This window comes from Cucurbita maxima, unplaced genomic scaffold (genome assembly GCF_002738345.1).
Source record: "Cucurbita maxima cultivar Rimu unplaced genomic scaffold, Cmax_1.0 Cma_Scf00010, whole genome shotgun sequence".
Classification (NCBI taxonomy): domain Eukaryota; kingdom Viridiplantae; phylum Streptophyta; class Magnoliopsida; order Cucurbitales; family Cucurbitaceae; genus Cucurbita; species Cucurbita maxima.
The window spans coordinates 6,282,686-6,295,420 of NW_019272026.1; the positions used below are offsets into that span (position 1 = coordinate 6,282,686).

The 12,735-nt window shown below is 40.2% G+C and overlaps 3 protein-coding genes across 8 annotated transcripts in view; 2 read left to right on the top strand and 1 right to left on the bottom strand.

Moving 5' to 3' along the window:
- The window catches only part of LOC111484786 (probable alpha-mannosidase At5g13980), a 10,775-nt gene extending 3,152 nt beyond the window's left edge, over positions 1–7,623 (bottom strand). For 2 of the 4 annotated variants that reach the window (XR_002718577.1, XM_023131378.1), the window contains exons 1-20: positions 7,139–7,623; positions 6,990–7,073; positions 6,803–6,891; positions 6,428–6,602; positions 6,236–6,355; positions 6,070–6,156; positions 5,917–5,988; positions 5,710–5,823; positions 5,311–5,411; positions 4,567–4,660; positions 4,308–4,475; positions 4,124–4,213; positions 3,139–3,204; positions 2,985–3,041; positions 2,582–2,801; positions 2,366–2,499; positions 1,847–1,912; positions 1,654–1,713; positions 864–935; positions 76–123 (exon numbers count right to left, since the gene is read on the bottom strand). Coding sequence is in view for 3 of the 4 variants with exons in the window: in XM_023131378.1 (XP_022987146.1) it covers positions 76–123; positions 864–935; positions 1,654–1,713; positions 1,847–1,912; positions 2,366–2,499; positions 2,582–2,801; positions 2,985–3,041; positions 3,139–3,204; positions 4,124–4,213; positions 4,308–4,475; positions 4,567–4,660; positions 5,311–5,411; positions 5,710–5,823; positions 5,917–5,988; positions 6,070–6,156; positions 6,236–6,355; positions 6,428–6,602; positions 6,803–6,891; positions 6,990–7,073; positions 7,139–7,417 (2,196 nt within the window). In the remaining variant the exon portion in view is untranslated. The remainder of the gene's footprint in view (positions 1–75; positions 124–863; positions 936–1,653; positions 1,714–1,846; positions 1,913–2,365; positions 2,500–2,581; positions 2,802–2,984; positions 3,042–3,138; positions 3,205–4,123; positions 4,214–4,307; positions 4,476–4,566; positions 4,661–5,310; positions 5,412–5,709; positions 5,824–5,916; positions 5,989–6,069; positions 6,157–6,235; positions 6,356–6,427; positions 6,603–6,802; positions 6,892–6,989; positions 7,074–7,138) is intronic. The other 2 variants (XM_023131380.1, XM_023131379.1) reach the window with 2 other exon arrangements.
- A 26-nt stretch (positions 7,624–7,649) lies between these two features.
- Positions 7,650–9,158, top strand: LOC111484791 (magnesium protoporphyrin IX methyltransferase, chloroplastic). Its single transcript, XM_023131387.1, has 2 exons — positions 7,650–8,356; positions 8,532–9,158. Exons 1-2 carry the CDS (start codon positions 7,769–7,771, stop codon positions 8,913–8,915), a joined length of 972 nt encoding a protein of 323 aa, XP_022987155.1. The 5' UTR covers positions 7,650–7,768; the 3' UTR covers positions 8,916–9,158.
- A 1,071-nt stretch (positions 9,159–10,229) lies between these two features.
- The window catches only part of LOC111484866 (protein BONZAI 1-like), a 7,430-nt gene continuing 4,924 nt past the window's right edge, over positions 10,230–12,735 (top strand). The window contains exons 1-7 of one of the 3 annotated variants that reach the window (XM_023131487.1): positions 10,231–10,479; positions 10,798–10,845; positions 11,210–11,358; positions 11,451–11,499; positions 11,936–11,992; positions 12,184–12,372; positions 12,464–12,598. In XM_023131487.1, the coding sequence (XP_022987255.1) occupies positions 10,339–10,479; positions 10,798–10,845; positions 11,210–11,358; positions 11,451–11,499; positions 11,936–11,992; positions 12,184–12,372; positions 12,464–12,598 (768 nt within the window). In that variant the 5' untranslated portion in view covers positions 10,231–10,338. Of the gene's footprint in view, positions 10,480–10,797; positions 10,846–11,209; positions 11,359–11,450; positions 11,500–11,935; positions 11,993–12,183; positions 12,373–12,463; positions 12,599–12,735 lie in introns of all 3 variants that reach the window. The other 2 variants (XM_023131488.1, XM_023131489.1) reach the window with 2 other exon arrangements.

Below are 12,735 nucleotides of genomic sequence, written 5' to 3' on the forward strand. Positions count from 1 at the left end.
ATTTTTTTTTTTTTTTTTTTTTTTTGTGCGTGTGGAGAAAATGTATACCAACTCATGTGAGTTTGTGCTACTTACAATAAATTCAACTTCAGCATGCTCCCTTCCCTTATAAACCCTGGTAACCTGTAATAGTTGATATAAATGTGAAGTCATAACGGAAGCATCTTTCCTTCTATCATCTGTTGGCTTTACAAGATTATTATCCTAATTAATGGCTGCGGAGTCAACATAGAATTCCTTGACAAATAACTTGCTGTTTAGAGATGAGACAGAGAGAGAGATGGTAAATTCCTTGGGCATAAAAAATAAAGATAGAACCAAAAAAAATGGTCATATACAGGTGGAAGGAAGGTTTTTGCAGAACTAGCTTTCTCCTAACTGCATGGAATTTTTAGCTCACCCTTTTTATTTGTCAACTCACCGCCCACAACTTGAAAGGCAAATTCATTTCAGCATTTTAAGCAGTTTATATTCCTCTTAATCAGTAATGTGAAAAACCAAGATTTTGAATGTCATACAAAAATCCATTTTTTCAATTCTGACCCAATATTTAATATGACCACATAAGCCCAAATAGAGTCTTACAAAATGCTCGTACAATAACTAAAGAAAGTTGTTGAAGATTGTCCCTGGCTAATTAAAGGGAAGATCACTAATACGAGGCCTTTTAGAGGTCCGTGGTTCATGGTATCAAACACATGCCCTTAACTTAGCCAATGTCAATAGAATCTTTAAGTGTCAAATAAAGTGTGAGCCTTGAAAATGTAGTCACAGTGTCAACAAATAGTACTTTGTTCAAGCTGAAGATTGTTGAGGTTTATAAGATTAAAATTCCATAATTCATGTTCTACATAAATACTTACCTGATATATCCAGGAATTGATTTTCTGATGAACTTCATCAAGTAGTGGTCCCCGCAAAACAGTCGTAAGAACCTGCAAATTGACATCATTTTTTCACAGCCTTCTAATCGGCCCCCGGTTACTAATGTATACAAGAAGAAGGAAGTCTATGAGAGGGAGATTAATTGTGATGTCCCACGTTGGTTGGGGAGGAGAACAAAACACCCTTTATAAGGGTGTGGAAACCTTCCCCTAGCAGACGTGTTTTAAAGCCTCGAGGGAAAGCCCAAAGAGGACAATATTTGCTAGTGGTGAATCTGGGCCATTACAAATGGTATCAGAGCCAAACATCGAATGATGTGCCAGCCTTCTCGCTGTTCCCCAAAGAGGGGTAGACACGAGGCGGTGTGCCAGTAATGGAGACTGGCCCCAAAGGGGGTGGATTTGGTGGCGGTCCCACATCGATTGGAGAAAGGAACGAGAGACAGCAAGGACGTTGGACCTCGGAAGGGGGTGGATTGTGATGTCCCACATAGGTTGGGGAGGAGAACAAAACACCCTTTATAAGGGTGTGGAAACCTTCCTCAAGCAGACACGTTTTAAAGCCTTGAGGGGAAGCCTGAAAGGGAAACCCCAAAGAAGACAATATCTACTAGTGGTGGATCTGGGCCGTTACATTAATGAACTGTGCAAAGTGGTGATGTAAAATGCAGGGCCCTTGCTTAGGATCTAAAAGAGGTGGGTAATCAGTATATAGCATCTATAGTGTAGTTTGCGGGTGGAGAGAATTCATGCTTTTGCCTATACTTACCGGCCATTCAGGACGGATGGAATATGTAAGATTTGGGCGAAACACGTATGCTCCAGAAGCCTTTGACAAGTAAAATTGCATCTCTATCAGACCTTTTCATGCACCATAAGCCTCCAGATGTTTATGCTCAAGCTCACCAGCACACGAATTGGAAAATGACAAAACAATCATGGGGTTTCATACAGATACATACCTGATAGTCCACGCTTCCATCATTTCCAGAGTAGAAACCATATGATTGCTCCAGAACTTCTTCTACCTTCAATATGAATTGAAGCCAAATTAGATAACTGAATATATTCAAATCTGCAGAAGGAAAAGAAAACATTTTCTGATATAAACCATTGAAAATATGCAAACTAAAAGAATTTCATTTGAAAAAATTTCCATGGAATACTACGGTGATGAAAGGATTAAAATGTCAATGTGTCGACTTTCTGGAAATTTCAATGTCCATAGATATTCCTGAAAATATAATATAAAAAAAAATCAAAATTATTCCAATTAACAAGTCTTCTACACCTCGTATATAGGTTACAAGCTAGTACTTAAACTTATATTGGAAATATTTTGCTGACATTTTAAATATTTTATGATATTTTTTTCATGATACTAGAAATATTGATTAACCCCAAATATATATGGACCATCCAATCCATAGAAATATCTAACATGTCAACGAGTATTTTATTCCCTAGATCAAGTGACATACCGAAGTTCTGGTATTAATATACCGGGCAAGTTTTCCATCATGTGCAGTATAAATAAGTTTCAGGTTTCCTGGACCCACTTCTACAGTAGCATTTTGATGAGATTTGTAAATGGTCTGTCTTCCCGACTTGGCAGCTGCATTTGTTGGAAAGCTATCAGGGCATTTAGTAATAATCTATGATTATTAACATCACATAACAGTGAACTTTATGTTAACCTGCTCCTTTATCACTTGAGATGATATAAGTGCTGAAACCAAGAGGTGGAACTATTGCTGAAAATGCAAGCCAATGAGTAGGGATCGTTTTTGGCGATACACCCACGTAAGCAGTAGTGTGGAAGTCTCTGAAGCTCAAAGAGGCGTCAATTACAGGTAGAAGCTGTGACTCAACCTTTTTACCCGTTGAATCTTGGACAAAGATATCTTCATTGAAAACCTGTATCAAATATTAAAAACATGAGAGCCCCTACACTAAATTGGATCTTCTAAATGATGTAGACTAATGACAAAATTTTCATGCAATTCATCAGTTCTTGTAGGTATTATTCATATACAATAGAAATTGTCTCCAAAATTTTGCAACATACAGATAAAGGTAGAAAGGACTGAAAACACTCACGGGAATTCTTATTACATCCTCTCTCTTCCATCCCAAAGAATTATAGACAATGACCACCTACGTACATTACAAATTCAAATGTCAAGTCTTTGAATCAAACAAGTTTGACATGTGTACAAATGACAGAGAAAGATCATGAAAGCATTTCCCTCACCAAGTCTTTGCCATCTGATAGATCAACTTCTGATGCAGGACAATAACTAATATTTAGAAGTGGACACTGAAAGGATCGCCGGTTGGCCACGGAGAAGGGAAAAAAAAAAATGAAATCAGTACATCTAACAAGGTTTCAGCAAAAGAGAAGATATAAGTTTCAATGGGGTAAAATAAAAGATGTGTCGAGGATTGTTGGTGGGGAGTCCCACATCTGCTAATTAAGGAGATGATCATGGGTTTATAGGTAAGGAATACATCTCCATTGGGTATTAGGCCTTTTGGGGAAACAAAAGCAAAGTCATGAGAGCTTATGCTCAAAGTGGACAATATCATACCATTGTGGAGGGTCGTGATTCCTAACATCGTATCAGAGTCATGCCCTTAACTTAGCTATGCTAATAGAATTCTAAAATATCGAACAAAAAAGTTGTAAGCCTCGAAGGTGTAGTCAAAAAGTGACTAAGTGTCGAACAAAGGGTGTACTTTGTTCTAGGGCTCCAGAGAAAGGAGTCGAACCTCAATTAAGGGAAGACTGTTTGAGGGCTCCATAGGCCTCAAAAGAGGCTCTATAGTATACTTTGTTCAAGGGAAGGATTGTTGATGAGGAGTCCCACATCAGCTAATTAAAGAGATGATCATGGATTTATAAGTAAGGAATACATCTCCATTGATATGAAGTCTTTTGGGGAAACCAAAAGCAAAGTTATGAAAATTTATGTTCAAAGTGGACAATATCATACCAGTGTAGAGGATCGTGATTCCTAACAAGATGTTCATGGAAGAAAGTTAAAAAGGATGCTGTTATGCTATAGTTGCAAAACCTATCTATTAAATACTAAAAATATACATCTTGCTCAACTTAACTACTCTTTTTATTTTTAAGTTGACTTTATTTTGGTATTTGGTCAATACAAACCCAAAGCATTTAGGCTGTGGGCTAATGCAGATAGAAAGTAAATACAGCTCAAAGTCGTAAACATTGCCTGTTGAATTTTTGCCGCTGGAATCTGGCACTCGCCTGTGGAAGACAATTGTGATAAGCAGGCAAGCGATGTTGCAACTAATTTTTCTGCCTAAAAGCCGCATCATAGCAGGGAGTTCATTTGAGAATACAAAGGAACAAAAGCAACCACTATTATAGTTTGATGAGATATTTATGCACATTACCTCCTTGTAACCAATTGAAAGTCTTTTTGCATAATCATTAGCCACATGTTGCTTCTCGGTTCCAGTGATTGCATCATGATGTTGAGCAAGTGCCAAAGCATCTGCTAAAGAATCTGTTTTAGGTCCTGATTTGCTCTTTCCTTTAAAGAATTCCAATTGCCGCGCAGCCTGTTTATGTTGTAGATGCAACTGATAAAGAAACAATGCATCCTTGGAAACCAGGTCCAGCATGGGAAAAGTTAAAAACAGATTAGTGTACCAAGTAGTAACTGCTCATCATTCTGACATAACCTTTAAGGGCAGGCCTACTAGTAAAATATCCAGTCCAGTAAGCATTGACCCTATCTGCATATCTGACCAACACAACATGTTAGGACGCCACAATAACACACTCGATCTAGATGAACACAAAAAATCTGAGAGAAAAAATGCAAGGAAGAATATTGGCTAGAGGTTTATATTGATGACTTCAAGTATGTAATACATACCATTTTTTTGTAATTCCTATGATTCAATTGGAGCTTTTATCAGTAGAAAGGAATCAATTTAGATAGTCCTTTGTGGCTCACTAGATCAATGCATTATTGCTTCAAGAGAAGCCCCTATTAAAGTTCATTATGAAGCTTTGGGTACCCATCATGAGATTTATGGGTACTATCTAAGTATAAAAAAAAGAAATTATTTGTATACAAAAAAAAGAAATTATTTGTATATACATTTGAACCATTGTGGGTCATATTTCTCTATCGAGAAATCGAAGAGGCTGTATAAGGATTTTTTTCGGGCCTGCTCATATGGTACGTAATCATCTGGTGTCTATGCAAAAAGCACATTTTCAAAACACTGCCTAAGGGGTATGTCATCTATCATTTACCATATATAACTTTACTATATAAAATGGTTGGGTAAGCTATAAATAAGCAGCATGCTCCATAACCTAACACAACATACTTCATACAAATAACCAAATTATTAATCTTGAACTTTGAAATTCCCAACTTACGGAAAATAGTCGTCAGTCTTGACAGGCCAGTATTCATCTGCTGCATATTTGGCATCAGTGTATATGGATGGCGTTGAGTACAAGGCATTCACACGCCCATCCTACAAGCATTATTTAGCATAATAACATCCTCATGATATGGGGAAAGTCAAGCACTTCAATCTGTTCCTCAGGTGGCCAAACTCAACATAAAGAAAATTTTGACACAAAATAAATCACTTCAAGGGAAGGGAGGGAGGGAGGCAGAGAATAGGATGCAATACTCAAATAAAATAGACAAGAAAATAGATGTGAGACGTGGTTACTACATTATAATCCACGATCTTTATTTTCCGGTTACGGTCAATGTTAGGTAAAAGGATGTCATTCACAAGAAATAACATATCCAGTTGGACTTACTTGATTGACGTAATGAATAAACTTGTCCATTTGCCTGAACCATGTATGTGCGTATTGGTAATTGAAATCAGTTCCCATGGTCCACATAATATGGTTTGTGCGAGTAATGTTGGCCTGAAGGAAAAAAAAAAAACGAGGAAATTTGTAACTCTGTAATGTCATTCGGAACCCGGGGGGCGGGGGGTCCATAGTCAAAACTTTACGTACTTGTGCGATAGCAGCAGATACGAAGTCATTGATTCGGTCAGGAACGTTATAATCGAACAAGTCGATGTCATCCTTGAGAATCGGAAAAAATATAGTTACTACAAAATGACTTTAATTTAACACACGAATCAAACAGATACAATGATATATTACCTGGACCAAGGGGGATTCAGAATCCACTTCAAAGTAAAAATTACTGGAGGGAGGTTCGTAATTTTCGGGAAAGGCGCCCGTGAAGATCTGCGAGTTGAAGAGGGGAGAGATGAAATGCGAAGAAAGAAGGGGAAATGACTGGGATGGGGAAAAGAAGGAGAGTGACCTGTGCAGAAGAACCAAAAGTTTTGGAAGCTTGCCAGACAAGCTCGAGAGTTTTATCAACTTTCCGCTTAGCTCTATCTTGATAGTCGATTCTCGCAAAGAAAAGTGAGTCGAAGCCGAGCTAGGCGAAAAAGGAAAGTGAAGAAAGAGACATGGAATTATTTGTAGCTGTTGCTGTAGAGCATGGACATACCTCAGCGCCTAGCAGGTAGGCTTGCACTGCAGAGTGTCCAAAGGGATCTATTTGCCAACCAATTCTGGGAGTTACGTTGAATTGCTGTTTGAGATATCGATGGCCCAGAGTTGTCTGGTCAATCATATCGATGTAATGTGCAGTAGCCTCGTCATGCATGCACATCCCTCCATTTCTGCAACAAACACACAAACTCACTTCCTGACTCAAAACACCAAACCAGTCTTCTGCGACTACGCATGCCAAATATTGTCTAAAAAAGTAATAATAATAACTTAATTCAATAGAATTGGGTAATTCAAAAGGAAAAATAACACAAAACTTAAAAGCAGGCAAGAGAATGTAAATATGATGGTGGGGGAAAAGAGACAGTACATGAACTCTAGTTGACCGGATTGGACAAGGTGGCGGACGGTGGTTTGGATGGAAGGGGTCTGGCGTCTCCACCAACGCTGGAAGAAGGCCTACGCGGAAGGATGCAATGTGAATAATTAGCGTCTTTCTTTCATATATATAATGAGTGATTTTGTATGAAGATGGTAAGAAAGGAAAAAGGAGATGCCTGTTCGACATAGATGAACTTGCGGTTCTTGTCGGCCAACAATGCAGGGATTAAAGAATCGAGGACATTCTGAACGCAAGCTCCCTGGTAATTGTAAGTGTTTAGTTTAGAAGGCAGAATGTAATTAATTGGAAAGAGGAGGCAGGTACCTGAATGGAATGGTTAGAGCCCACGTAGTACTGATCCACGGTCTTCAACCATCCGACGTCGTCGTGGGAGTGAGGAACCAGGTGGACGTTGAGTTTTCCGGAGACAAGACCGGCAGAGGTATTGTAGGCGAAGCAGGTGGGAGAGGGAAATGGAAGAATGGGTGAGAAGAGGTGGAAGAGGAAGGGGAGAATTAATAGTATCAGAGTCGGCATATGGATGTAGTTGGATCGACAGTCTCTGCAGAAGCGGTGTGATGGGTTTTCATTTTGAATGATCATATACTTAGGAGGCAGAGTAGATATTCTGATATATCATATTTGTTTGGTTCGAATGAATCCATGGACTTCAGGTTGGAGTCAATCAAGTGTGCATGCCATTCCCCTCCTGTCGTCTATCTAGTTCTCCTTGGGCAGTAAATAAATAGAATATTAATGAGAATATTACAGAAATACCGGATGAGCCACCGTGGGCGTGGGACCCATGAAAATCGGGGGAGATAATCCGAAAAGATCTGTGTGGATTAGCTTGGCCCTGCGCCTTACCCACTCCCATCGCACCTCACAGGTAGTCGTCTCACATACTTCCTCTTCCCGCCACCGCCGCTCGGACGGAGCAGGGATACGGTAACCATGGCTCACTCCGCATTTCCATATCCCACACTCTGCTTCCACCCCGACTCTACCACAAATTCTCGATTCTTCCTGTCTCCACCCCCTCTCAAGCTTGTTAAATTTTCAAGAACGCCCAATGTTAATGCGCCTGCGCCTGCCCCACCACTCTCCGCCGTAGCTACCGAACTCCCCGTCGTCGACGGGGCAACAATTGCAGCGATCGGCGGCGGTTCGGTTGCCGCGCTCGCTGCCGTTCTATCTCTCACCGACCCGGAGAGACGTCGCCGCCTGCAGGCCGAAGAGGTGGGTGGTGGCGACAAGGATGTGGTGAAGGAATACTTCAACAATTCGGGGTTTCAGAGGTGGAAGAAAATATATGGAGAGACTGATGATGTGAACCGGGTGCAGCGAGACATTAGGTTGGGTCACTCCAAGACGGTGGAGAATGTGATGGGCATGTTGAAAGATGAGGGCCCACTCACAGGAGTAACAGTCTGCGATGCTGGCTGTGGAACCGGTAGCTTATCCATTCCGCTGGCCAAGGAAGGTGCCATCGTCTTCGCCAGTGATATTTCTGCTGCTATGGTCGCCGAGGCCCAAAACAAGGTGCGCACCGTTGCTTCCCCTACTTCCTTTCTCCTACTGTAATTTATCTGTCCAGTGTTCTAAAATGCATCCGCATCCCTCCGTGTGTATGTGAAATTGAATGTGAGATATAGTTGCTTTCTGTGTTGGCAAAAAAAAAAAAAAAGAAATTGAATGTGGGATTAAACTGGCGCAGGCAAAAGAAGAGGTTGCGGGAGGCGTGGTGCCAAAATTTGAAGTGAAGGATTTGGAGAGCTTGGAAGGGAAGTATGATACGGTAGTATGTCTGGATGTTTTGATACACTATCCCCAGAACAAGGCAGACGGCATGATTGCGCACCTTGCATCCTTAGCTGAAAAGCGTTTAATCATAAGCTTTGCGCCCAAAACATTTTACTATGATCTGCTGAAGAGGGTGGGAGAGTTGTTCCCCGGACCTTCCAAGGCAACCAGGGCATATCTGCACTCGGAGGCAGACGTGGAGACCGCGTTGCGGAGGGTTGGCTGGAAAATTAGGAAGAGAGGTCTAATCTCCACCCAGTTTTACTTCGCCACACTGGTTGAGGCAGTTCCTGCTTGACACGGACCTTCTTGCCTTGTATTTCAGTTTTGATTCTTCCTCTTCCTGTATTACTCCCCCACCCCTTGTTGTATCATCTGAATGCTCCCAAAGACCCCGAGACCCCAAATGGATGTATCCAGATGAATTGGACTTTATATGAATTGTTTTTAGTTACTACAGTCTAAAGTCCTATGCTCAAGTTTCCCATGAGGGATTCTTTAAAGAACAGGATAACAATGCAGTGAAATCATCTTGTTGCTTGACATTGTTCTTAAATCTTAATTGTTGAATTAAGCTCCATGAGATTGCAGCTTGGGTTGGTTTAATTCTTACTGCATATGGGATGACTTGGTTGTAGCTTGAGTAGGTTCATTCTTTTGGATACCGAATGGTTTCAATCTTATGGATATGGGATGTTTTGGTTGTAGCTTGGTTTGGTTTCCTTCTTATGGATATGGAATGATTTGGTTATAGCTTGAATGTGGTGGTTTGATTGTCGTGGGATTGGTTTCAACCTAGAATTACTCTAAGTCAAACCTCATAATCACTCTCATTTAAATGTGGTATCGGTTCATTCATGTATCTCTCATTTATTTGAGAGCCACATCGATGTAGTTCAAAGAGGAACAAAGTAGAAGCTAATAGACATGTGATGTTCGAATAAAGAAAAAGAACATGAATGAATCGAGACTCTATTCAAATGAGAGTGATCCTAGGGGTGTGATGGTTAAAAAATGTTTAAGAAAAGTTGATAGTTACTAAATATACTTATATTTCTCTTCCGTAACTCAATTATAAGAACTTAAAAGTTAAGTAGGTTTGGTTTGGAGAAATCCCGTGCTACATAATTGCCTATGAATTTTTCTAAAACATACCAGCGATAAAAAAACATGCTAAAAGAACATGAACGACCCTCGAGTGAAAACATGTTAAAAGAAGATGTAGTTTGTAGTGGATAATAACAAAACATGGTATTGAGTACTAGAGTGATAGAGGTATTAGATACGAGGGTTTTTTTTTCTCAACAGCAGAGGAGATGGCCTGAAGATACAGCATGGCACCCGGGAAACCATGCCTACTCTTCAGGAATAAGCCACAAAGTAAAATTTGGAAAGTGGGATGCTTGAATTAAGCCTCCCTTTTACTTCTCATGTCCATTGGTGATGTTTGAAGTCCACGTCGAGGTTGACCTGGGAATCCCAATTACTACACAGGAATAAGCCAAAAACCATGTCCCCACCAAGCATTACGGATTAGCATGTACCAACTTCTTATACTTCGAAAGCTGTGTTTATTGAAGTATAAAATAATTTGTTATTGATTATTAATTTATACTTTCCTTTTTCTTATATTTTCTGCTCTCCTTTGTAGCTCCAGTTGGAGTTGGACTTTGCAAGCACCTACCCTCACCTCCTCAACTTTCGCCTCCTACTTTTGGGCAATGGGCAACTGCTTTTCCGACGACGCCGTTGGCCGCTCTGCCGCCGGTGCCACTCCCTTCTCCCAAAATAATACTTCCAACACCGCCGTAGATTGTTTCTTGTTGTCTCGGGGCTACCGTGGCCTCTATTCCCAGATCGAGGTTCTCTTCCCCTTTCTGCTTACACCTACTTCTTTCAATTACTTCTGGCTACACCACAGCTTTTCCTTCACCCTTCCCTTTCTCTTCTGTTGCTATTCCCATGTGGGTTCTATTCTCTACTCGAGTATACGTATTAAGTTTTCCACTATACGGATTCCGCCGATTCTTCTTCTGCATCGACCTTGTCTTTGCTTTTTCTCTCTCTCTGGACACCTACTCATGCTTGCTTCCTCTGTTGTTGCTTGTTCTTAATTTCATCTAATTTACACCCATCTAACTCGTTTCATCCTCCTATTTCTTCTCCTTCTCTAATCGCAGCTCTCATTCTCTGCATCTAACTTGCGGGACCGTGATGTTTTCTCCCAGGTCGGTATCTCTTTCATGGACGTCGAAACACTATATATCTTGATAATGATTTTCATGTAAGATATAGGCTTTTGTTTCCTTGGAAGAATAACATTAATAAATTAGGCTTCCCTATACCTGTGTTTACAACGTTGCTGTAGTACTTCCATTGCTAGACTGAGTGAAAAGAGTCGCTGATCTACTACCATTTCTGGAGCTCTTTTTAGTGATTGAGAATATTTAATGCATATTTACTCGCTCGGAAGTCGCATATTTCGCTAGTTTGGTTTACTTTGGATTTGTTAATGGTAGTGTCAATACCCGGCCATCTATTGATACCATTGTTTCCCCAAAAATCTCCTGTCGGAAATTTTATTTTCCTCAGAGTGATCCCATGGTGGTAATCTACACAAAAGGAAGAGACGGAACACTAGAAGAGCTTGACCGCACAGAAGTAATTCAAAATTCATTAAACCCAAAATGGATCCATAAGCTAAAGATTACCTATCAATTTGAGGTTGTGCAAACTTTGGTGTAAGTTTATATGGTCATTTTGCTATCTCTACTTCATCAGGTGTATATCTTACTGCTGCTGCGATAATCAAGGCATTGATATCTTATCACAGGTTTTTTGTATATGACGTCGATACTCAATATCAAAATCTAGGAGTAAAGGTAGGCATCTATGAGAATTTTTATGGCTAAACATATGCTTGCCGAATTAAGTTAAATTTTGACTAGATATTTGTTATTAGCCACATAATAGTAGATCCAGTATTGCCAATACTCCCAAATCAGAACTTGATTAATCTATTTTTATGTCAATATTATACTTTTTATAATCCTTATAGATTTGAAAGAAATTTGGAAAAGATTATTGTATCTCTTTGACTCTCTTTTTAATGAGGAATAAATATAAAACCTTTAGTTGCAATTTTGGAACTCTGGTTCATTTTTCTCCCCAGATTTGTTACTTATGTTCCTCGATGCCCAATGCCAATTGGACTCTATGTTTACGTGATGTCGGTTTTTATTCTAACAGATTTTTATAAAATCGCTGTAACTATTTATCTCAAGATTTAGTTAATGATGGAGAATCTAAATTATGCAGATGCTGAAGCTAGATGAACAGCAATATCTTGGTGAAGTAACTTGTGTACTATCTGAGGTATTGCATGTAGTTTAAAATGCTATCATGTTGAGTATTTACTTGCACATGATTTGAGTGTTATACGCTGAATGTGGCTATTGAGTGCGTTCCGTCATAATTGTGCAAAGGGATATAATTTGTAATCTAAAGTGAATTATTTAGTTTGTGAATTCAGATTATGTTCATCACTAGCCTTTTCTATCTTACAGATAGTGACCCAATCAGACAGGTCACTTACCTTGGATCTAGTTTATAGAGAAGAATCAACCAGCTCTACTCATACACACCACCGTGGAAAATTTACTGTTCATGCTGAGGAGTGTGTTAGCTCAAAGACCACCACAGAGATGATATTAAGGTGTTCAGACTTGGAACACAAGGATCTCTTCTCACGAATTGTATGCATTATTGAGATGTTAATTCATTTCCTTTTGGTATGTGTACAAGGAGTGTGAATTATGTTTGTTGCGTTTCTGATTCATGAAATAGGACCCTTTTCTGGTTATTTCAAAAACTGTTGAGAGTAAGAGCTCAATTCCAGTTTGCAAAACTGAAGTCATAAAGAATGATTTGAATCCCACATGGAAGCCCGTATTCTTGAATATGCAACAAGTTGGAAGCAAGGTACAACATACCCCTTTGGACACTCGAGAAATGAACTACACCCCCCCCCCCCCCCCCCCCCCCCCCCCCCCCCCCCCCCCCCCCCCCCCCCCCCCCCCCCCCCCCCCCCCCCCCCCCCCCCCCCCCCCCCCCCCCCC